Source organism: Phyllobates terribilis, unplaced genomic scaffold, assembly GCF_046119375.1.
Source record: "Phyllobates terribilis strain yellow unplaced genomic scaffold, ASM4611937v1 Scaffold_11__3_contigs__length_659146591, whole genome shotgun sequence".
Classification (NCBI taxonomy): Eukaryota; Metazoa; Chordata; class Amphibia; order Anura; family Dendrobatidae; genus Phyllobates; species Phyllobates terribilis.
In genome coordinates, this window is record NW_027362771.1 from 397,233,481 (window position 1) to 397,259,843 (window position 26,363).

The window sequence follows — 26,363 nt, forward strand, 5'->3', positions numbered from 1 at the left end:
TGTAACCTCAAAGCTCAATACCACTCCCTAGTAATGTAACCTCCAAGCTCAATGTTACAGTATAATAGTGCAACCTCGAAGCTCAATGTCACTCTATAGTAGTGTAGCCTCCAAGCTGAATGTCACTCTATAGTAGTGCAACCTCCAAGCTCAATGTCACTCTATAGTAGTGTAGCCTCCAAGATCAATGTCACTCTATAGTAGTGTAACCTCCAATCTCAATGTCACTCTATAGTAGTGTAACCTCCAAGTTCAATGTCACTCTATAGTACTGCAACCTCCAAGCTCAATGTCACTCTATAGTACTGTAGCCTCCAAGCTCAATGTCACTCTATAGTAGTGCAACTTCTAAGCTCAATGTCACTCTATAGTAGTGTATCCTCCAAGCTGAATGTCACTCTATAGTAGTGCAACCTCTAAGCTCAATGTCACTCTATAGTAGTGCAACCTCCAAGCTCAATGTCACTCTATAGTAGTGCAACCTCCAAGCTCAATGTCACTCTATAGTAGTGCAACCTCCAAGCTCAATGTCACTCTATAGTGGTGCAACCTCTAAGCTCAATGTCACTCTATAGTAGTGTAGCCTCCAAGCTGAATGTCACTCTATAGTATTGCAACCTCTAAGCTCAATGTCACTCTATAGTAGTGCAACCTCCAAGTTCAATGTCACTCTATAGTAGTGCAACCTCCAAGCTCAATGTCACTCTATAGTAGTGCAACCTCCAAGCTCAATGTCACTCTATAGTAGTGCAACCTCCAAGCTCAATGTCACTCTATAGTACTGTAGCCCCCAAGCTCAATGTCACTCTATAGTAGTGCAACCTCCAAGCTCAATGTCACTCTATAATAGTGCAACCTCAAAGCTCAATGTCACTCTATAATAGTGCAACCTCAAAGCTCAATGTCACTCTATAGTAGTGTAGCCTCCAAGCTCAATGTCACTCTATAGTAGTGCAACCTCCAAGCTCAATGTCACTCTATAATAGTGCAACCTCCAAGCTCAATGTCACTCTATAGAAGTGCAACCTCCAAGCTCAATGTCACTCTATAATAGTGCAACCTCAAAGCTCAATGTCACTCTATAGTAGTGTAGCCTCCAAGCTCAATGTCACTCTATAGTAGTGCAACCTCCAAGCTCAATGCCACTGTACTCTATAGTACTCAATGTCACGGTTTAGTAGTGTAATTGTTAAACTTTGTGCCACAGTAACAAGTCAACTCTGGACCAGAATAAAGATGTGCAGTCAAAAAAGACTGCGCCAATGCTTACACTTGCTTACCAAATTTTGAGTAAAAATAATAATTAAAGAGTTAAACTGACACAGCCATAGAGAGTGAAGCTGCAGAGTTTGTATCGCTTTGGCAAACTGGCAAACCTGTGACCACTGTTTTCAATAGACAACATATATTGCTGAAGATTTCCTGTAAAAGTGAGTGCTTGCCAAGTACTACTCTCCAGTGGTAATGGGACCAGCCCATGGAGACCACCCTATGGCTTCCAATGCATTCCCTGAACACACCTCCTGCTTATTTCTCTAGGAAAGAATGGACTGGTAATAAAAGGGTTACCCATTTAGATATTTGTCAGGCAGCACTGAAGATTAACATGTGCTGATCTGGAATCAGACACACCGCTATATCACTTTCTATTTTTGGTCCCAATGCATTATGAGAAAACTGAAGTTACTCATTTACCTGACGGAATGGAAATGTCTACACATTTTCCTTCCCTAAAACCAACACATGTTTCATTTCAGGAGGAGTCATTTGTTCCCAGCTAAGGTGACTTTGCAGTCAATAAAGAGTTTTTCAGTGTTGTTCTTGGCTTCTGCGGGAAGAACGGCTGCCAGCATGCGGGAGAGTTGTAGACAGCATCCAAGAGAATGTAAAATGAAAGCCGTGCAATTAAGATCTCGCAAGTAACATGACTGGTATTAATTAGTTCAAGGCAGCCCTGCATCATGAGTGTGTGATGGGACGGTGAGAATGACATTCAAGTGACTTGTCTATGTTTAGTACGTACCATTGGCAAAATGCATACACTTACCTAAATTACAGGCATGTTTCCTATTATTCTGTTATACTGATCTCCTGCTATACTGATTTATACAAAGTGACAAAAGACATCATCTGATCTGCTGTGTCTGGGAAATTTAGGGTGCATTGACAGGATAAAAATGCAATTAACTTTAAGACGTGGTTTTTAAGAGGAAAAAAAAAGAAACAATCTACAGGTATCTTCACACCGGGTTCTTTCCCATGGAATTTAAAACTGATCCACTTCAAAATCCATATTAGACCTCCGTCACACGTCTGTATAAGGTGCGTAAACTGGTACCAGCGTCATCAGTGTTCTCCATCAGTGTGTCTTTTTGTACCATCAGTGTGTCATCAGTGTGTCTGTTTAAACCATCAGTGTGTCATAAGTGTTAATTGTAAATGCGGATATGTGAAGAAGGCCTTAAAAAGTATTAAATGTGATTTAAACACATTTTGAAGCAGATCCACTTTTTTTAAAATCCATGTAAAAAAACCTCTGTGTGAACAAACCCTATGATAGTAAAACACAATTAAGTGCTCATACTTAGAGCGTGCTGTCGTTTAAAAAAAAAAAATGCCACAATTACAATGTAACACCACAATAAAATGGAGTTTATACATTGCATTTCATATTGTCTTACTGAATCCCAACATCTTTCTACAGAGCTGTTGGCAAGAAAAAAAAATTTCCATAAAAAAAACACGCTGTATGTGAATGCACCTTAAGGAAAGGAGAGTCCTCTGAGTATTCTGCTGTAGACAATAGGCTGTCCTCCTGGTTGCTTTACAACCCAATTGACATCCCTCAAGTTGGGATAAATCATTACAAGCCAAGTTTGGTGTCACATGTGCGCAGATGAAGCCAAGGACAATACAAACTCATACAGATAGCCTGTGATTATGTATCCAGGGGACACCAATCAAACCAAAAAGGGAATGTCTAAGGGCTGGCCAACATCGTTCTTCAGAGTAGTGGCACCAACGTCCTGCGGTCATTTGCATGTGGCGTGGCCCATCTTAATTTTTTTAATTAGGTACTACAACAATAAAGATATTGGATAGTACATGGCAAGATCACCTTCCTGGCCAAAGATTGAGTTCCCATAAATGAGAAAAGCAACTTTCAATATTTTTATAAATGAGGCCGCAAGTGCACAGAGGATGCGAGAATTCCTAGTGCATCAACCGTCCACATTATTCCCCGCCTTGTGCCAACAAGTGCGTCGTTGACATCTGTTCTGCGCCTTCAAGTAGAGGCAACCATCAAGCATGGAGGTGGAGCTAGGCAGGTATCACTGCGAAGGATCAATAAACTAGCCAGGAATCGACCTGCCCTGGTTGCACTTGAAGCACTATTTGCATAAAAGTTCAGTTAATTTTCTCAGCTATATGACTAAGATGGGTATAAACTAGTCTTCTAATCACCCTATAAGTCCTGACCTGTTATTTTTAAAACCCTATTTCCATACAGTACTGGTACATATTGCTTCTCTAAAGCCGTGGTAACGCTATATAGGGGTGCAATATGTAGAGTCTGTTTTATTATAATGACCTTCAAATTCCATAGCGTCCTGAAAAATTACCTTGCATTGAAACAGTTGGGAAAAAAGCCATCATTTTTTTTTACCAATGACACAAGACATGAAGGGTTTGTGCACCTCACCAAAACAATAGTTTTCTGTCCAACATCTATCTGGATCCTTATATCTTGGGTCTAGACAATCTATAAATTATATTGTATAGGTCTACTTGGAAACCCGTCAGAATTATTCTCTATATCTACAAATATTAGCAAACATTAATCATATAATCCAGAAAAGTGGAACTCACCATTCATAAAGAAGCTTTAAAAGTGTTAGTTATAGCATGAAAAGGCCGCCATCTCCACGCATCCCGCTGATCCCAAAACTATGTAATCTTATCGGTGATTTAAAATAGAGCCATTTTATATAGGGGAGTGCTACTTTTCTGTATTATATGGACTATTCGTACTTACATTTACGACTAGAGCACCACCGTATCCACTAGCCAGAGGGTCAGTCCTGCAATTTTTAAGTCCTTCATCTCTGGACAGTGCCAAGCTTTCCTCTTTTTCTTATCAGGAATTGTTAGCAAACATTTATGATGTCATGTAAAGTTAGAACAGATGCCCCAGAGATGAGAGATAGCATGCACACCTCAGAGGCAGAAACAGGCATCTACCCGGTCAGTGCACATACCTCAGGATCCAGCTCCTCTAGGACATTCTCCAACTGCTTTAATTCTTCCTCCGATAATTTATTCAGAATTTCATCCTCGTTTATGTTCTTATACTTGTCAAAGTCTTTCCTGAATGGTAGAGACATGACTAAAGGATCCGGAGTGGTTCTCCTGTAATAATAGAAGACAACCACAGACGATTTTAGCCTCTCAATTAACTTTGATACTAGTGACAATGAATGAGGGTGTAGAGTGAATGTGGTCATGACTGTTCTGTAAGCCTCCTCCTCACACTTGTAATCTACTGGAGTGTAAGGAGCCGAAAGGGCATCTGAAATGGGTGATGATTATTATTACTACCAATCTTCTTGGCATCTGGTTCTGAACTACAGCAATCAAACAGCGGACATTACTGGAGATGGAGAACATTAGAACTGACATATTATAATAGTGATAGATCATGAAGTTCATCAATCTCTTGCATTGGGAAAAGAAGAGTGAAAGAGAGAATACTGTGTGTGTCGCCAGTGGGGAGAGAACAGGCAAAAATTGTATTAATCTCATTGGCTAATAAACCTAATACAGATGGGGGCAACTATAGAGAGTGCAGAGGTTACACTAAGGTCTAAGACTAGAGTTGGTGCCAACTGATTCGACCAGGTCCATAGAACATGTATGTTTAGTAATCTGTGGCCGATGGATGGGAGGCCTGAGAACCGCTTCTTACATAACAGCATCAGTGGCTCTTCTTTTGATTAGCCTGCCTGGTGCAACGCCCCATGTGCATCACGCCGCAACTATGACATTGCGCCAGGCCTGGTTAACCAAAAGAGGAGCCTTAGATGCTGACACGTAGGAGCAGGGCTGCCACCATATTGGCAAAATTTTCGGACCCCTTGAGACTCCACCTCCATCCCTCGAACCTTCTACAGTCCCACCGCCCACTCTTGGAAAAACTCCACTTCTGTACCCTGTCCTCACCAATCACACATTACCAGTTCCCAGTGAACACCAGATGACATACATAGCCAGCAGCTTTTGTTTTGGCCAAAAGATTTTTAAAGTCGCCACCACGATAAGGTAGACTCTTCTGGCCGGGCCCTACTCTATTCTAACCTATTGAAATTTTCTTAAAATATACAATACTCTTTTTAGGTATATTTTTATTTATTATTCTTTAAGGGAATATGTCATATACATTTTTTAAAATGACCAATAATACCACATACAAGGTTCAAATACCACCACACCATGACAAGACCACATATTACCACCACATAGTGACCGAATAATACCACATACAAGGAATACCGCCACACCATCACCAGACCACATATTATCACCACATAGTGACCGAATAATACCACACAGAAGGGACAAAAACCGCCACACCATGACCAGACCACATATTACCTCCACATTGTCACCGAATACTACAATACTGATCATTAATAAAAAAAAAAAAAACACAATACTAATATTACCATAAGTGCCATTATACATGGGAGCTTTGCACATGGTATACAGTGTATAATGTAAGTGTACAGGTAATATAGTGATCACCAGTGACATTATACACAGGAGCTCTGTATATAGTGTACAGGTAATATAGTGATCACCAGTGACATTATACACAGGAGCTCTGTATATAGTGTACAGGTAATAAAGTGATCACCAGTGACATTATACACAGGAGCCCTGTACATAGTATATAGAGTATAGTGTCAGTGTACATGTAATACACTGACTCACCGGTGATGTCTCTAGGTGAAGTCCTTCATCTTCGCTTTTCTCCTAAATCCAGCACAGAATGCCATCACTTCAGTCATCTAGAGCACATTCCCCAACTTCTACATTACACAGCTGAATACAGATGTGTACCCACCATTAATATATAATTAGTCATTATGCAACCCACCATTACAAATATAAATTTTAATCCACCACGGTGCCCCCACTAACTGTAAATAGCCACTTTCCCCACCTAGTAAATATATAAATGAATTAGAATCTGTACTCTTTCCCCTAATTTATTACCAGTCACACTCCTGCATCAACGCTTCCTACTCTGTATCTCCTGCTCCCCCGATTCATTATATTTACATGCACCCTCGGCCCAAATTCATTATGTCAAGTCTGTGCTCTCCCCACCCCACTCTCTATTCTTCATCATTTACTCTCCCCACCCCCAATTCACCATTTGCTCTCCCCACCCCCAATTCACCATGCGCTCATACTCCCCCCACCTCCAATTCCCCATGTGCAGCTCATCCTCCCCCCACTCCCAATTCCCCATGTGCAGCTCATGCTCCCCCCACTCCCAGTTCCCCATGTGCAGCTCATCCTCCCCCTACTCCCAATTCCCCATGTGCAGCTCATACCCCCCAATTCCCCATGTGCAGCTCATCCTCCCCCCCACTCCCAATTCCCCATGTGCAGCTCACCCCCCCACTTCCAATTCTCCATGTGCAGCTCATCCTCCCCCCCACTCCCAATTCCCCATGTGCAGCTCACCCCCCCACTCCCAATTCCCCATGTGCAGCTCACCCCCCCAACTCCCAATTCCCCATGTGCAGCTCACCCCTCCCACTCCCAATTCCCCATGTGCAGCTCACCCCCCCACTCCCAATTCACCATGTGCGGCTCATGAAGTTGTCATACGTACCCCTCATACGATCCCTGCAGCATCCTGGCGCTCCTGCTGCGTCAAGGAGAAGCACACAGCCGCCGGGTTCTCCTGACTTCGGGTCAGGTGACGGCGCGTACGCTGTTATAAGGCAGTTGTTATATACTGTAATAGTGAAAAGTAATTAGGCAATATGGCTGGTAAACCCACACTTTTGCTATAATTGGGTTATTACAATAGTCTATAATGGATTCTAGTTCTGGAAAGAGATTGCAAAAGAATTGGATGAAAATGTAAGTGCTATTTTTAGAGCAAGAGACAAAAAGTAATAAATTCCAGGACAAAAGCAAACTATATTTAACTTCATATACTTAAAAGAACTGGAGATTAACTAAAGGATACTCTAAGACCATTAATTCTATTAGAAGTCTTGAAATAAATAATTCATAAACATTTACTGCTTTTTGACTTGAAATGATAGAAGTAATATAAAAGGGGGCAGCTTTAACAAACTGGGACTCACATGTAAGTTTTATGCACATACAAAGATTTGCACAATAAGGAGGCATTTTTTAATGTGCGGTGTCACAATGTGTCCCCATATGGCAGTCGTCAAATTCAAATGTGGGGCAGGCTCAAAACAATGCCTGGTAAGTAAATGGGTCATATCCTGTTCAACTATGCAAAAGTGGCCTGATATAGTCAATGAACTCTTCAATTCTCAGAAACTATCCCTGCTAAGTTGGTACTTTAAAAAGGTAACTCCCATCTTCAGGAGAGCACTTCCAAATCGCTGTTATGAGCCCCACCTCCATAAAAAAGGTGTCTGATATATAAAAATAATGATTATAGGAAGAGTGAAAAAAATGAAAATGCATTTTAGTGGTCTTTTGTGGTCATAAAAACTCTGAAAAACAGAAATTAATTTCCTTCCATTCCTTCCAATGGAATTTCCTTCCATTGAGTTCAATGTACCCATTGAACTCAATGGCAGCGTCACATTGCTTTCACGTGTCAATTTCCATTGGCTTCCAATGAGTGTGTCTAAAGGGAAATAACACTTGGAATGCACAAAAATTACACAATTAAAAATGTTTGATGGCTAATGCATTGCAGGTTTCTGATCCTTAAAATCCCATTACACTTCACACAGACGGAGTCAATCTAACCAGTGACAGCGTTCATATATATTGTGTGGTCAGGCTTAGTTCCCTCCAGCTCTTCTATAAAAGTTGGGGGGAAAACTGAAGGCACAATCAGCCAAGAGTCAACGATGAAGATTTTGTTCACAGCCGTACATAAGGATAAGACATTGCGTCTTAGTTTGTTTACATATCAATAAATGGTACATTATGATGCTCTAGATTCTCTGCCTATTAAAGGGAATCTGTCAGTAGGATCAACCCTCCTAAGCTGTCTATATGGTCACGTAGGTCATAGGAAACTGAATAAAATGATACTTTTATATTTGTGATCCAATGTTTTATTCCACGTTTTTCTTATATGTAAATGACCTGTTAAGAACTATGGGCCGGACACTGATCTGCATGAGAATCTGCCTCCAGAGATTATTATAAATGAAAAGGGGCTTACCAGTGTGAGACATGTAACGAACTCAGGACAGTAGAACTGAACTTCGTCTCATAATAAACACATTAGCAGCTGTAGCTTTACAGCTCTGCAGTATTGCAACACTGGCTGCCTGTGAGATGAAAGCTGAAGCTGAGAGGAACCTGCAGATGTGTCAGTTATAACCACACACAGCTCTGCAGTGAGATCAGGAGAGCAGACTGTCAGTTATTACATGTCTCACACTGGTAACACCCAGTTTTATTTAAAATAATCTCTGGAGGCGGAGTCTCATGCAGCTTAGCATCTGTTCCATAGACCTTAACAACTCATTTATATATAAGAAAATCATGGATTTCTCTGGAATAAGACATCGGATCACAGATACCAAGGTATCATTTTATTCAGCTTCCCATAACCTATACACCCATATAGACGGCTTAGGAGGGTTGACCCTACTGACAGATTCCCTTTAATACATTTATTATTGTTATGATTAAATAATGATAGAAAACATACAAGATTAGTAAACTATAATATATTAAGAGTCAAGGCTAATAATTAAAGTTCACAATAAGGCTCTCCAAACAGCACCCTGTTGAGAGGATAGTGTTCAAATTGTCTAAGCCCTTCCTCTTGTAGTGCATCCAAGGAGAATGTTCCCTTTGACAAGGCAGCTAAGATCCTCTCCTTTCATTGCCAGTGGCACAATGTTTTGTGATGTTTCATACAGACATGCCCTTGAAAGATCAGAAGTAGCACAGTAGGCGCTTGTCTGAACATCTACAGGCAGACCAAGCAATTACACATAGGTGCCGCATTGCAAATATACAGTCTAAGAACTTTCAATTAAATTACTATTAAAGGGGCCTAAGGATATGCCATCAATAACAGAGCCGTGGGGTCCATCTCTGAGCTGTTTACCAGACACAGCTCCATCTCTTTTCTTCGCGGATGTGCCTGGTAACAACAGTTCAAGTCATGTCAGCTCAGTCCTATTGCAGTGACTCAGCTCATGTATTCAACAATAGCGGATGCTGTTACATGGTTCTTGTATATATATATATCTTTGTATTGGAGGCACATCGTACTTGCACCTGCATAATCATTATTACTATAGTTAGCTCTTGCCAATTTCTAGACTTTTTTGAATTGTGCATTGGGAAGGAAGGTCTCAGCACTCTACCTACCCACCTATTCAACACTGTTTTCAAAGCACTACTCCACTTTTTTTCAGTGTTGGAGTGGTGCTAATAAGTCTTATACTTACCCGCCGCCTTCATCTTTTAACGGTTCTGGACCCGCGACGCCATGACTGCAACTTCTGACTAACCACAAGTCAGAAGTAACGGTCACAAGCTCTCAATGCAAATCTATGAGAGCCAGAACAAGGCCAGAACAAGGCTGTCATAGACTTGCATTGAAAAGTGACCTACCCCAAGCTCCAGCAGACCACAAACTGCTGGAAACCAAGGGGAGCGGTGGCGACAAAAGGTGAAAACAGTGATGGGTAAGTATAAAAATAAGGGCAGGGACCTTAGATTAGAAGCACCACTCCAGCGGTAAAATGAAACAAAACGCTGGAGTGTAGCTGGATCCTATGCTTCCCCAGTCCATTTGAGTCCATGGCACATAGTGACGTGAGTCTTTAGTACAGGGTCCATATACTTTGCCTTGTCGTTGGCAGATGGGCAATACGTCTGAAGACCGGCACAGTGACACCAGCTCTGATTGGGCGCAGGGCTCACGTGTCATGACCGCCTGTGAGCCCCGGGAACGCGAGTGCCGTCACCGCTGGAATGGTGCAGACACGGGAGGTGAGTATAAGTGTTTTTATTTTCAAGAGGGCAAACATTCAGATAGAGAAGGGGTTGTCCTAGTAAGGACAAGCCCTTTACGATTTTGTTTTTGCTATATTGCACAGAGAAAAAAAAACTAAAAAAGTGTAACAATAGTAGAAAGGTTACGGAGGTGTGAGATTTTGAATTGGTCGACTAGATTATCCGAAAAAAATTATAGTAGGGTTTCACTTTAATAACAAGTCGTCATTCTACTGTGAGTGGTGCAGGTTTAGTTGTAAGAACCTATTAGCATTAATTACAAAATCAAACAAAAACTATAATGTAAAAAGAGGTACGTTTTCCTTGTACTGTGTTATGTGAAAGGCTCAGCATTGTAATCAGGACACATAACCGCTGGTTACCCTGATCTCAAAGACAACACATATGTAATACATGGAACTGTTTGTTTGGGGTCTGTGTAATGTCAGTGTCTTCTTCAACAGCTTCGTACTTTCTGGCCCTGGCACAACAATCATGTTACTGTTGATTGGGATGAAAACATCACATGCCAGGATATGAGTATCAGACATCAAGGACTTTTGCATTTACGTACAAGTCATTCAAATACAATTAGGGCATTGTGAGTATAATCGGGGTAATACTATCTACCTTAAAGGGAACATGTCAGAAAATATTTTATCCTATATTATTTCAATTTTATTCTTGTGTATAAAGCAAAAAAGGGATTCCTGAAAAGACCGGTTCTCTACGTCCTTTGGCTCATACAAACAATATTACCTGTAACACGGCACCCAATAAAGGGATGGACCAAGATCAAAATGAAACGTTTATTTTTCTTTTAGGAAACGCTCTTGTAGTCTCATTTACTTGAAAAGAAAAGCTGCAATAGATCAACAAGCCATGAACAGCAATGCCACGGTTTCTGGAAAAAAGCAACACTTTTTTTTTTTTTTTTTTAAATCCCGGATAAAACCTTTACAGAAGCTGTGCATATGTTGAGGTTTTGCAGTTTGGGTAACATTAAATCCTAGAATGGTCAAGTAGACAGATGTTCCTGAGCACAGCATTGAGCCTGCACCTTAGTCTTGTAGATTTGATCAATATATGCCTTGAACTGATTTAAACGTTCCCACCTAAACAGAGTAATTCTGGGCATACCCCTGGAGGGGGACTTTTCCCTCTTTTATACATGTACATTTTTGTTAGATACAGAGCAGTGGGTAGGCCTAAAGGCTTTATTATTGCTGACTGATTTGCCTATCTGCTGGTAAATGCAACCCATGAAACTTTAAATCAGTATACAAAACACCCATCTGTACAGAGCATTGTTTCTGGGTTCTTGCCTCTCATCAGTACAGAGCAGGGCACTCATTGGTTAAATGTGAAGCCTTAGACACAACTTGAGTTATATATAGCCAACCAGTACCCTGCTCTGTACTGATGAGAGGCAAGAACCCTGAATCAGAATTTTCCATGGTTTGGCTGACCTAATTTGCATACTTTTTTTCCCATGGAGCATTGTCTGTAAATAAATTTCTATACACCTGCTGAAGAAGCAGTGCCGGTCTCAAACTTATTTTGCTCAATAAAGACAAGCTGTCATTTTGAACAAGCAGTCGGATCTGTCAGCACTCAGCACAATGTTGTAGAGCAGGAAGAGCTGAACATAGTGATATTTAGTTTTATGGGAAAAGATTTAGTATAACTTATGTTTTATTCATTGAAATCCTTGCTTATTCCTGACTTCAGGTATGCGCACACAACATGTTTTTCAGGCAGATCCACTTAGGAAACCAGCTGAAAAAAAAGCAGATAAAAATGGTAAAAAGAGAGAACATATGCACTGCAATACCTGTTTTTTGCGCTTCTTTTAAGCCCTTCAGGTTTTGAAAATCATAAAGTGGCTAAAAAAGTGACCCCACTATTCTTCTTGTGGATTCATTTGGAAGTGGATCACTATTTTATATATAGTAAGGAAAAAATAAGTTAGTGGCAAAGCCACCGAGAAGATGTCCAGGAGAGGGCCAAAGAAGACATTTCAAGGAAAGCCGATGCTTTCCTGAAGCATCTTACTCTGGCAAAACTCAGCCGGTACGCTGACATCTATAAGGCCCTGTGTGCACATACCCTCAGAGGTCCAGTAGGTGGTCTTTTTCAGTGCTTGCCAGCTATCTCTGTATGGTCGGTCAAATAGAGAGAGTTGTCTATCACCGATTTGGACCGCCCACAGCAACTCTGAGTGGCCAGGGATTTAAGTGAATAAAATACAAATTACAAAACATATTTCCCACATATTTATACAGACTACATTTTACATACTAAATTTCCCATGATGCCTCTGGATTTGCAATGAGAACAGTCTTATCACAATGCTGTACTTCACAATTTTCTGCAATTTCCCTCAGGATCAAGAAAGTGTATTGCATCGCATGCACTTACTCCGGTCTGAGTCCTATTTAAGGAAAGCAGTGATAAATTAGTGACATAAAACTGATATCCCTTGACTCACCCAGTAGATTCTCAATGTATCCTATGTAGGGATGGGCGGACCGGTAGAAGTTCGGGTTCTAGTACCCGACCCTTACTTTATTTCAAAGTTCGGTTTGGGTACCAGAACAGTACCCGAACTTCTACCAGAACCCGATCCCCATTGAAAATAAAGGTTACCCGAACTAGGAATGGAAAAAAACGTCCCTCTCTTGTCTGGACTTACCCCGGCACTCCTGAACTTTGGTATGGACTTCCGGGGAAAGTCCATGTTCGGCGTTTAGAACCGGAAAGTAACTGTCTGGTACGAACGCCGAACTCGTAAATTCGGGTTCACCCATCTCTAATCCTATGTAATGCAGCTTCACACTACAAAATCTCAATGTATCCTATGTGAAGCAGCTTCAGCTTGTCCTTCCCTCTCCCCTCTGCCTCCTGCTTGTGATAGGTTTTTCACTGTGAGCTATTACAAGGAGGAGGCGATAAAATGAAGCTGCATCTCATGGAAATACATACACTGGAGATTCACAAATTGCACACAGTATTGAAAGTCAGTGTAAGTTAAGGCAGCGTTATAATGGCAGCTAATCCTTGTATGAACTCGCCCACTATACCACTGCTTTTATACAAATTAGAGGTCCTAATTTTAATTGCGTGGAGAACATACTACCTTTAATAAAATGGTGCAAATTGTATGGATTCAAGTTTAACATGGGCAAATGTAAATATTTATTGGCTTTGTTAGATCATGTAAAACATTTGTTCCATGCTTGTGAATACATTATTTTACTATGTTGGTATTTATGACCTGTGAGAAAACTGTGAGTTGATAATGTGCTATATATACAGGTGCATCTCACTAAATGAGAATATCATCAAAAAGTTAATTTATTTCATTTCTTCAATACAAAAAGTGAAACTCCTATATTATATAGAGTCATCACAAACAGGGTCACTCTATGTATTATATACAAGGGAGGCTAGCACAGAATAAATGATTATGAAACTGTCTCCATGTAGGTTACACTGTTTCTATCTGCAGCCTTGGATTATCAGGTTAATAACAATCTGTCTGAGTCCCTCCACTAATCCACCTGCGTGCAAACAAATATGGATGCACATATGACTGTGTGCTGTGATCTCAGAATAATCTGCATCAATCATTAGGAGATATGTATAAATGAGTCTACTTTGTCTATGCACACAGAAGAAAAAGAAAATAATGCAACTTAAACAAGGACTTGTGGATCTTGGAGTTCGGAGCGGGATTTGGACTATATGACACCTACAGTGGTGGCCAAAAGTATTGGCACCCCTGCAATTCTGTCAGATAATACTCAGTTTCTTCCTGAAAATGATTGCAATCACAAATTCTTTGGTATTATTATCTTCATTTAATTTGTCTTCAATGAAAAAACACAAAAAGAATTGTTCTAAAGCCAAATTGGATATAATTCCACACCAAACCTAAAAAAGGGGGTGGACAAAAGTATTGGCACTGTTTGAAAAATCATGTGATGCTTTTCTAATTCGTGTAATTAACAGCACCTGTAACTTACCTGTGGCACCTAACAGGTGTTGGCAATAACTAAATCACACTTGCAGCCAGTTAACATGGATTAAAGTTGACTCAACCTCTGTCCTGTGTCATTGTGTGTAGCACATTGAGCATGGAGAAAAGAAAGAAGACCAAAGAACTGTCTGAGGACTTGAGAAACCAAATTGTGAGGAAGCATGAGCAATCTCAAGGCTACAAGTCCATCTCCAAAGACCTGAATGTTCCTGTGTCTTCCGTGCGCAGTGTCATCAAGAAGTTTAAAGCCCATGGCACTGTGGCTAACCTCCCTAGATGTGGACGGAAAAGAAAAATTGACGAGAGATTTCAACGCAAGATTGTGCGGATGGTGGATAAAGAACCTCGACTAACATCCAAACAAGTTCAAGCTGCCCTGCAGTCCGAGGGTACAACAGTGTCAACCCGTACTATCCGTCGGTGTCTGAATGAAAAGGGACAGTATGGTAGGATACCCAGGAAGACCCCACTTCTTACCCCGAGACATAAAAAAGCCAGGCTGGAGTTTGCCAAAACTTACCTGAGAAAGCCTAAAACGTTTTGGAAGAATGTTCTCTGGTCAGATGAGACAAAAGTAGAGCTTTTTGGGAAAAAGCATCAACATAGAGTGTACAGGAAAAAAAAAGAGGCATTCAAAGAAAAGAACACGGTCCCTACAGTCAAACATGGCGGAGGTTCCCTGATGTTTTGGGGTTGCTTTGCTGCCTCTGGCACTCGACTGCTTGACCGAGTGCATGGCATTATGAAGTCTGAAGACTACCAACAAATTTTGCAGCAAAATGTAGGGCCCAGTGTGAGAAAGCTGGGTCTCCCTCAGAGGTCATGGGTCTTCCAGAAGGACAATGACCCAAAACACACTTCCAAAAGCACTATAAAATGGTTTGAGACAAAGCACTGGAGACTTCTAAGGTGGCCAGCAATGAGTCCAGACCTGAGTCCCATAGAACACCTGTGGAGAGATCTCAAAATGGCAGTTTGGAGAAGGCACCCTTCAAATATCAGGGACCTGGAGCAGTTTGCCAAAGAAGAATGGTCTACAATTCCAGCAGAGCATTGTAAGAAACTCATTGATGGTTACCGGAAGCGGTTGTTCGCAGTTATTTTGGCTAAAGGTTGTGCAACACAGTATTAGGATGAGTGTGCCAATACTTTTGTCTGGCCCATTTTTGGAGTTTTGTGTGAAATGATCAATGATTTGATTTTTGCTTCATTCTCTTTTGTGTTTTTTCCTTGCAAGCAAATTAAATGAAGATAATAAGACCAAAGAATTTGTGATTGCAATCATTTTCAGGAAGAAACTGAGTATTATCTGACAGAATTGCAGGGGTGCTAATACTTTTGGCCACCACTGTATATGACAACTACTAATAATTGAACAACATCTACTTAATTCCGTCTGCAAAGTAACCCTCCCAAACTTAAAGGGTATTTTCAACTGATACATAGTAAACATATTATGTAAAACACTTTGCAAACGGCAATTAATGTCCATTTATGCGTGAGAATAATCAGTGAATGATAGTTCACAAAAGCGTTTGTCCCCAATTATCCCACCATGCACAACGTAAGCATGCTGCTGATCAACCGGTAAAAAGGCAAAATGATTGTTTATTGGCTGATAGGATGATTTATCGGCAACAATCGTTCTGTTCCCAGTTTGTGTTGGTACATCTGAAAGGACCTTTAATTGAGCGCTGATCAACTTTCATATACACACATGGTCAAAATTGTTGGTACCCCTCGTTTAATGAAAGAAAAACCCACAATGGTCACAGAAATAACTTGAATCTGACAAAAGTAATAATAAATTAAAAATCTATGAAAATTAACAAATGAAAGTCAGACATTGCTTTTCACCCCTGCTTTCCACAGAATTAAAAAAAATTGAACTCATGAAATAGACCAGGACAGTAATGATGGTACTCTTAACTTAATATTTTGTTGAACAACCTTTTGAGGCAATCACTGCAATCAAACGATTCCTGTAACTGTCAATGAGACTTCTGCACCTCTCGACAGGTATTTTGGCCCACACCTCATGAGCAAATTGCTCCAGTTGTCTTGTGTTTGTTTGAAGGTTGCCTTTTCTAGACGTCATGTTTCAGCTCTTTCCAAAGATGCTCAATAGGATTTAGGTCAGGGCTCATAGAAGGCCACTTCAGAATAGTCCAATGTTTTCCTCTTAGCCATTCTTGGGTGTTTTTAGCTGTGTGTTTTGGGTAATTATCCTGTTGCAAGACCCATGACCTGCGACTGAGACCAAGCTTTGTGACACTGGGCAGCACATTTCTTTCTAGAATCCCTTGATAGTCTTGAGATTTCATTGTACCCTGCAGAGATTCAAGACACCCTGTGCCAGATGCAGCAAAGCAGCCCCAGAACATAACAGGGCCTCCTCCATGTTTCACAGTAGGGACAGTGTTCTTTTCTTGATATGCTTCATTTTTCCGTCTGTGAACATAGAGCTGATGTGCCTTGCCAAAAACTTCCATTTTTGTCTCATCTGTCCATAGGACATTCTCCCAGAAGCTTTGTGGCTTGTCAACATGTAGTTTGGCAAATTCCAGTCTGGCTTTTTTATGATTTTTTTTTCAATAATGGTGTTCTCCTTGGTTGTCTCCCATGAAGTCCACTTTGGATCAAACAACGACGACAGATGGTGCAATCTGACACTGATGTTCCTTGAGCTTGAAGTTCACCTTTAATCTCATTAGAAGTTATCCTGGGCTCTTCTGCTACCATTCGTATTATCCGTCTCTTTGATTTGTCATCAATTTTCCTCCTGCGGCCACGTCCAGGGAGTTTGGCTACAGCCTCATGGATCTTAAATTTCTGAATAATATGTGCAACTGTAGTCACAGGAACATCAAGCTGCTTGGAGATGGTCTTATAAACTTTACTTTTAACATGCTTGTCTATAATTTTCTTTCTAATCTCCTGAGACAACTCTTTCCTTTGCTTCCTCTGGTCCATGTTGAGTGTGTACACACCATGTCACCAAACACAGTGAGTATCTGTAGCCCTATATACAAGCCAACTGACTGATTACAAGATTGTAGACACCTGTGATGCTAATTAGTGGACACAACTTGATTAAACATGCCCCTTTTGTCACATTATTTTCAGAGGTACCATCATTTCTGTCCAGGCCTATTTCATGAGTTTAATTTTTTTTTTAAATTCTGTGGAAGCAGGGTTGAAAAGCAATGTCTGACTTTCATTTGTTCATTTTCATAGATTTTTAATTTATTATTACTTTTATCAGATTCAAGTTATTTCTGTGACCATTGTGGGTTTTCCTTTCAAAAAACAAGGGGTATCAACAATTTTGACCACGTGTGTAGAAATTCAGTGCTCGCTTATGGGAAAGTAAATGCCCCTACAGGCATAGAACTGTCTAAATACTGAATTGTGTTTGTAAAGCAAATGTTGATTCATTTAATGTATAAGTTTCCACTTACCAATTTTGCAATAGATACGAGAAGATTAACTCAGTCTAATAGAAATCTTACTTCTTGTGTGATATCAACTACCACAGCTCTAGGTTTGAGAAGAAGAATGAAATAAACTAAATAAATAAATGAAAATAAAATAAAATGATTAAATAAAAATCTGCACTTGGAATATTTTTTGCTAGTCATAGAATCATAGAATGGTAGAGTTGGAAGGGACCTCCTGGGTCATCTGGTCCAACCCCCTGCTCAAAGCAGGATTCACTAGATCATCTCAGACAGATGTCTGTCCAGCCTCTGTTTGAAGACGTCCATTGAAGGGGAACTCACCACCTCTCGTGGCAGCCTGTTCCACTCATTAATCACCCTAACTGTCAAAAAGTTTTTTCTAATATCTAATCTGTGTCTCCTCCCATTTAGTTTCATCCCATTGCTTCTAGTCTTTCCTTGTGCAAATGAGAATAAAGATGATACAATGTGACAGCCCTTGACATATTTGTAGACAGCTATTAAGTCTCCTCTCAGTCTTCTTTTTTGCAAGCTAAATATTCCCAAATCCTGCAACCGTTCCTCATAGGACATGGTTTGCAGACCAGTCACCATTCTGGTCGCTCTTCTCTGAACTTGCTCCAGTTTGTCTATGTCTTTTTTAAAATGTGGTGCCCAAAACTGTACACAGTATTCCAGATGAGGTCTGACCAAAGAGGAGTAAAGACCGATAATGACTTCACGTGATCTAGACTGTATGCTTCTGTTAATACATCCCAGAATTGTATTTGCATTACAGGTGTTATTTTCGGTTTCCTTTTTTAAAAAACATATATAAAAAGCACAATAGTCCAACGCTTATTATAGACTGGTTAAGTTTACATTGGTTCATCATGCTTACAGAGATAGCATGAGCGCACCCTATAGTTCTGATCCTGAAATTAAAGTGAAACTCCATTTTGAAATTACACTTTTCCTTCCTTAAAGCACCACACCAACATTTTTTTTATTTCAGCTCTGGAGTGGCAACATCTAAGTTTCCTGCCCCTTGTATTATACTTACAAGCCACTATTTTCACCTCCGGTCCCAATCCACCACCTTGTGACCGCAGCTCCTGACTGACCAGACGTCAGAGGTAACATTCACAAGCTCTCAGTGTAAGTCTATGAGACCCTCGTTCTGGCCTTGCTGTGTCTGTCATAGACTTACATTGAGTTGTGACTTCCAGATCGCCAAGCAAACACTGGAGCCATCCGGCAGGTCACAATCTACAGAAAACGATATTGGCGCCTCTCCTAACTGATGAAGATGGCGGCTAGTGTGTATAATACTAGAGGAAGGGAACTTGAACTTAGATTAATGGCGCCACTCCAGCACTGAAATAAAAAAGAGGCTGGAGTGGTGCTTTAAGGAAGGAAAAGTGTGGTTTCAAAATGAAGCTTCACTTTAACCCCTTTACCCCCGAGGGTGGTTTGCACGTTAATGACCAGGCCAATTTTTACAATTCTGACCACTGTCACTTTATGAGGAAATTACTCTGGAACGCTTCAACGGATCCCCCTAATTCTGAGACTGTTTTTTCGTGACATATTGTACTTCATGATAGTGGTAAAATTTCTTCGATATCACTTGCGTTTATTTGTGAAAAAAAACGGAAATTTGACAAAAATTTTGAAAATTTGGCAATTTTGAAAATTTTAATTTTTATGCCCTTAAATCAGAGAGATATGTCACACAAAAAAGTTAATAACATTTCCCACATGTTTACTTTACATCAGCACAATTTTGGAACCAAAATTTTTTTTTGCTAGGAAGCTATAAGGGTTAAAAGTTGATCAGCGATTTCTCATTTTTCCAACAAAATTTACAAAATCATTTTTTTAGGGACCACATCACATTTGAAGTAACTTTGAGGGGTCTTTATGATAGAAAATACCCAAAAGTGACACCATTCTAAAAACTGCACCCCTCAAGGTGCTCAAAACCACATTTAAGAACTTTATTAACCCTTCAGGTGCTTCACAGGAATTTTTGGAATGTGGAAGAAAAAAATGAACATTTAACTTTTTTCACAAAAATGTTACTTTAGACCCAATTTTTTTTTATTTCCGCAGGGGTAACAGGAAAAAATGGACGCCAAAATTTGTTGTGCAATTTCCCCTGGGCACGCAGATACCCCATATGTGGGGAAAAAACACTGTTTGGGCGCACAGCAGTGCTCGGAAGGGAAGGAGCACCATTTGACTTTTTGACTGTAAAATTTGCTTAAATAATTAGCGGACGCCATGTTGTGTTTGGAGAGCCCCTGATATGCCTAAACAGTGGAAACCCCCCACAAGTGACCCCATTTTGGAAACTAGACCCCCCTGGGAACTTATCTAGATGGGTGGTGAGCATTTTGAACCCCCAGGTGGTTCACAAATTAATCCGTAAAAATGAAAAAGTATTTTTTTTTTCACTTTTTCATTTTTACGAATCAATTTGTGACGCACCTGGGGGTTCCAAGTGCTCACTATGCATCTAGATAGGTGCCTTGGGGGGTCTAGTTTCCAAAATGGTGTCACTTGTGGGGGAGCTCCAATGTTTAGACACACAGGGGCTCTCCAAACTCGACATGGTTCCAATTTGTTAGCGGACACCATGTCGCGTTTGGAGAGCCCCTGTGTGCCTAAACATTGGAGCTCCCCCACAAGTGACCCCATTTTGGAAACTAGACCCCCCAAGGCACTTATCTAGATGCATAGTGAGCACTTGGAATCCCCAGGTGCTTCACAAATTGATTCGTAAAAATGAAAAAGTGGAAAAAAAAATAATTTTTCATTTTTACGAATCAATTTGTGAAGCACCTGGGGGTTCCAAGTGCTCACTATGCATCTATATAGGTGCCTTGGGGGGTCTAGTTTCCAAAATGGGGTCACTTGTGGGGGTGCTCCAATGTTTAGACACACAGGGGCTCTCCAAACGCAACATGGTATCCGCTAACAAATTGAATGGAAAATCCGCTCAAATTGTTAGCGGACACCATGTTGCGTTTGGAGAGCCCCTGTGTGCCTAAACATTGGAGCTCCCCCACAAGTGACCCCATTTTGGAAACTAGACCCCTCAAGGATTTTATCAAGGGGTATAGTGAACATTTTAAACCCAGAGGTACGACACAGAATTTGATAACATTAGGTCATCATATTGAATAAGTTGTCATTAGTCTTGAGCGCAAGTACTCGCTACTTGAGTTTGCATCGGGTACTTGGGTATGCACCATGTATTGCGTGTGCTCGAGTGACATGCTCGAGTCCCTGCCTGCATGTTTCACGGTTATTAGACACCCAAAAAAAAACATGCGGGGATCGCTCGTGCATGGCAGGCAATCCCCGCAAAGTTTTTTTGGCCGCGAAGCATATGGGGCGGAGACTCAAGCATGTCACTCAAATACCCACGATACTCAATGCATACCAGAGCACCCGATGCAAACTCAAGTAGCGAGCACTTGCGCTCAACACTAGTCGCCATATCGCCATCTTTTTTTCTTACTTTTGAAAAAAATCCCAACCCCATGACAACCCTAACCCCAACCCCAACCCTAACCCCAACCCCAGCCCAACCCTAACCCTAACCCGAGAGTTTATTTTTTACGCCGTTCCTCGTGCGGTATAAGTGATTAGACGACTTTATTCTTCGGGTCGGTGCGATTACAGCGATACCAGAATCATATGGGGTTTTTATGATTGACAGCTGTCACACACTAAAAGACGCATTTTTTTGTAAAATCTAGTTTTTGCGTCGCCATATTTTGAGAGCTATAATTTTTCCAGATTTTGGCAGACAGTCATGTGATGGCTTGTTTTTTGCGGGATGAGTTGATGTTTTTATTGGTGCCATTTTCAGGCACGTGACATTTTTTGATCGCTTTTTATTCCGATTTTTGGGAGGCAGAATAAACAAAAACCAACAATTCAGGAACTGTTTTTTTTTTTTTATTCTGTTCCGCATGTGGTAAAATTGATAAGGAAGCTTTATTCTTTGGGTCAGTACGTTTACAGCGGTACCACATTTATATAGTTTTTCTATGTTTTGGCGCTTTTACACAATAAAAGCTATTTTATAGAAAAAATTATTTTTTAGCATCGCTTTATTCTGAGAGCTATAACTTTTTTATTTTTCGGCTGATGGAGCTGTATGGCGGCTTGTTTTTTGCGGGACGAGATGACGTTTTCAGCGGTAGTATTTTTATTTATATTCGTCTTTTTGATCGTGTGTTATTCCATTTTTTGTTTGGCGGTATGGTGATGAAGCAAAATTGCTTCGTTTTTTATTTAATTTTTTTACCGTGTTCACTGAAGGGGTTAACTAGTGGGACAGTTTTATAGGTCAGGTCGTTCTGGACACGGCGATACCAAATATGTGTACTTTTATTGTTTTTTTTTTTTCATAATATTTATTGATGGGTACATTATATTTTGTATTTTTGGTGGATTATTTTTTTATTTTTTATTTTTATATTTTTACAATTTTTTTTTTTTTTCACTTTCTGACAGTTTTTTAACTTGTTTACTTTGTCCCACTCTGGGACTTTAACTTTTTTATCTCTGATCGCCAGCATGGCACAGGAATGAAGCACCATCCCTGTGCCGTGCAGGCTGTCAGCGCTGGACAGGGAGAAGATAATTTGGAAATGCACTGTGCATGTCCAAAAAATCTTCCTGCTGTCTGGTGACCCGGATGTTGTCATGACGACATCGGGTCGTCATGGCAACATCCTGGAAGCCGCGGCAGACAGCGCTGGAGGCCGGAAGAGGAGGTGAGTATACCGATCACCTCCCTTTAGCCACCGCAATGCTGCGATCGACTTCGATCGCAGTATTGCGGGGGTTAATGTGCCGGGAGCGGTGCGGGACCGCTCCCTGCACATAGCACCGGGTGTCAGCTGTGACAATCAGCTAACACCCGGCGGCGATCGCGCCCGCACAGTCTGTGTGCGGGCGCGATCGCGATGACGTACTAATATGGCACAGGCTTTTAAAGCCCAGTGCACAAAGGCGTATTAGTACGTCATAGGTTGTAAAGGGGTTAATTTAAGGGAACTTAGATTAGTGGCACCATTCCAGCTGTAAAATAAAAAAAATGATGGAGTGGAGCTTTAAAAATCCAGTGTAAAACAGCAGAAATATACTAAGCAATAAAGGAGGAGGAGGAAGGGGTGCAACAGCAACACCGCCTGTATCCTCTCTTTTGCTTCCTCCCCTGCCCAGGAGATGTGGTATAATCAGACCATGTTCCGTACACGGTCAGACACAGCCATTACACAGTACATAGCAGGGGCACATTTATAAGATTATCTCAGTACAGGGACATTTTATTTAACACATCCAGTTGTGGAAATTATTATTATTCCAAGATCTATTGGTTAAAATGAACTTTTGTTTGTGGGAAAATCCCTTTAACTGAAAGAATTAGAACACACTTTTGAATTGGTAGCTGTGGGCAATTGGCCCAATATATCCCATAGACAGTTGTGATACATGAAATCCGCAGCCCCACAGTCAGGTATGTGCTCCCGTCTTCCCATCTAACATCAGTCACATCACTGTTCCCAGCAGTGGGCGGCTGATTCCTTGACCCCATTCAGTGCATTTTCCCGAACACCAGCCTACTTAGAGATGCCACTCATGTGCTCGCTTCTTCTCCAAAAGAACTGGGATCTTTTGAAGTCTATAAGGAAATTGGGATAATAACAATGATCTCATTGTCAAATGCTCTTTCCATTTAAAAAATAAGGTATAATTATATTAAATAATACTGTATTCATGTAAGTCTGTAGAAAATGACACAGCTTTAATGATCTTTTATGAAAATCTTCTCTAATAGTTCCTGGCAATACAGTAAGTATCACTCTCCAGATAAGCCTACTAAAAGAACAGAAAGACACAACGGCCCCGATTCATCATTTGCGGTTTTGTTTTGAGTCACTTTCCTTTTTTGTCTTGTGATATTAGTTGCCAAATTTTGGCGCCAAATTTATCAATTGGTGCACTCGATTCATGAATGTGGTGCAACGTCAAAAGTGGAAGAATGTCTTCCTGCTTTGAATTGTTTTTGCGACTTTGTTGGTGCCAAAGGCTGGAAAAAATGTGCCAAAATAATGCCGTACTCAAAAATACATAGGGGGGTGTTTATCCTTTATATTTGTATATGTCAATTAGACACAACCTCTGCTGAAAGAATAAGAAGGGTAAGGCCACATTCACACATTCAGTATTTGGTCACACATTTCAGTATTTGTAAGCCTGGGTGATAAATAGGATATATTACAATTTCTTATTTTTATATGTACTATTGATTTATGATATAAAAATTAAAATGACGGTTACTATTTAAAGGATTATTCCGATCTTAAGAAGTTATCGCTTATCCATAGGACTAGTGATAACTTGCTATTCAGTGGGGTCTGAATGCTGTGCCCCTTACCGAACCTGAGAATGAGGCTCTGCAGAGACCTGTGTTAATGGTGTGGTGGCCAGACGTGCGCACCACCACTCTATTCATTTCCTATCTGACTGTCACAAAAAGCCAAGAGTTGATCTATCTGCTGTAGCCTACTTGAGAATGGATGGAGCGTGTAGCGCCGGCGTCCCTGCCCTCTGCTAGGCAGGGACGCTGTTCCCCTCACCCCTCTGCTCCGAGCCCGGCGTCCTCCTCCAGCTCTGCTGGCAGCGCGCGCTCCTTCCCGGCCATTGTGCTTAGGGCGCGCGCGCGTGCGCTACCCCCCTCTTAAAGGGTCCTAAGGAGTCCCCGGCCAATGGCCGGAGGACTTCACCATATATAAGGCACCTCCTCCAAAATGGAGGTGCCCGAGCAATGTTGTTGCACAGTTCACTACTCTGCTTCAGTCCTCAGGTCCCGTTGCCAGTTACCTGCCAGAAACCTGCCAGTTTGCTGACTGTTTCCTGCCTGACATTCCTCCTACCTGCTTGCTAGCCTGAGGTCTGACGGTCTGCCTTCCTACTCCTGTCAGTCTGTCTATGGACCAGCTTGCCCGCTCACCTGGGAGCGCACATCTGCTACCTGCCTGCTAGCCTATCTGGAGGCTCCACCGTCACGTGCTGTGACCACCTGCCATTCCAGAGACTCCTGCCCGCTCACCTGGGAGCGCACATCTGCTACCTGCCTGCTAGCCTACCTGGAGGCTCCGCCGTCACGTGCTGTGACCACCTGCCATTCCAGAGACTCCTGCCCGCTCACCTGGGAGCGCTCATCTGCTGCCTGTCTGTTGGCCTACCTGGAGGCTCCGCCGTCACGTGCTGTGACCACCTGCCATTCCAGAGACTCCTGCCCGCTCACCTGGGAGCGCTCATCTGCTGCCTGTCTGTTGGCCTACCTGGAGGCTCCGCCGTCACATGCTGTGACCACCCGTTTATCCAGAGACTCTCGCTTGCTCACCTGGGAGCACACATCTACCATCTGCCTGCTAGCCTACCTGGAGGCTCAGCCATCACAGGTCGTACCTACTCTTTACCCAGAGACTGCCCCGGTCACTTGCCGTGACCTCCTGCCCGTTCATCCAGAGACTGCCCCGGTCACTTGCCGTGACCTCCAGCCCGTTCACCCAGAGACTGTCCCGGTCACCTGCTGTGACTGGCTGCCCGTCTTCCCTGGTCGCCACCCGCTCCCTTACAAGGACCGCCCCCTTGTATAGTAGCTCAGAGGTTCCGCCTCCCAGACCCATTACAGTTTGCTCGGGCCATGGAACCCGGTGGCACCCAAGCTCCCTCACTCTCGGACCTGTGTCATGAACTGTCCCGTCAGAGGTCCCAACAGGAGTCCATCCTGGGTCACCTGCGGAATGTCAATTCTCGCCTGGACACTCTGACTGCTCCACCAGCAACCACCGCCAGTGCCATGACTCGCAATCCGGCAGCTCTGCTGTCCACCAATACTATGGTATCCTACCCCGGACCCCGGCTTTCTGCACCTCCTCGCTTCGGAGGCAACTCCGCTCAGGCTCGGGGCTTTATAAATCAGTGCACCCTGCACTTTGAACTCCTGTCCCACCAGTTTAACTCCGACCAGGCCAAAATTGCCTTCATCATGTCCCATCTCACCGGGGAGGCCCTGGCCTGGCTAAATCCTCTATGGGAGAGAGGAGACCCCCTGGTGTCCGACTTGCCTGCCTTTCTCACGGCTTTCCGGAAAGTCTTCGACGAATCTGGACGGAAGACCTCATCCGCATCATCTCTGCTACGCCTCCATCAGGGAAGTTTCACCGTGGGCCAATATGCCATACGGTTCCGTACCCTTGCCTCGGAGCTGGCCTGGGATAACGACGCTCTGGTATCTGTCTTCTGGGAGGATCTGTCCGGCCGTATTAAAGATGAACTCGCCGGTCGAGACATTCCTACCACTCTCGATGACCTAATAACTCTTGCCACCCGGATTGACCTACGGTTCCACGAGCGTGCCAAAGAAGTCACCCGTGAGAGGAGGTTTCCACGTCTAGCTCCTACTTTTCAGAAATCCGTCACTCCCTCCGTTTCTCCCCAGGTACACTCTCCTGAGCCTATGCAGGTCAACCAGACCAAGATGGTCAAAACCCGTCAGGACTTACGCCGTGCCGAGGGGAGCTGCTTCTACT

At 42.1% G+C, this 26,363-nt stretch overlaps 1 protein-coding gene across 2 annotated transcripts in view; it reads right to left on the reverse strand.

Moving 5' to 3' along the window:
- LOC141166394 (tropomodulin-2-like) overlaps nt 1-26,363 on the reverse strand; it is a 95,810-nt gene that overhangs the window by 58,412 nt on the left and 11,035 nt on the right. For both annotated transcript variants that reach the window (XM_073653040.1, XM_073653041.1), the window contains exon 2: nt 4,260-4,410. In XM_073653040.1, coding sequence (XP_073509141.1) covers nt 4,260-4,385 — 126 coding nt within the window. In that variant the 5' untranslated portion in view covers nt 4,386-4,410. The remainder of the gene's footprint in view (nt 1-4,259; nt 4,411-26,363) is intronic.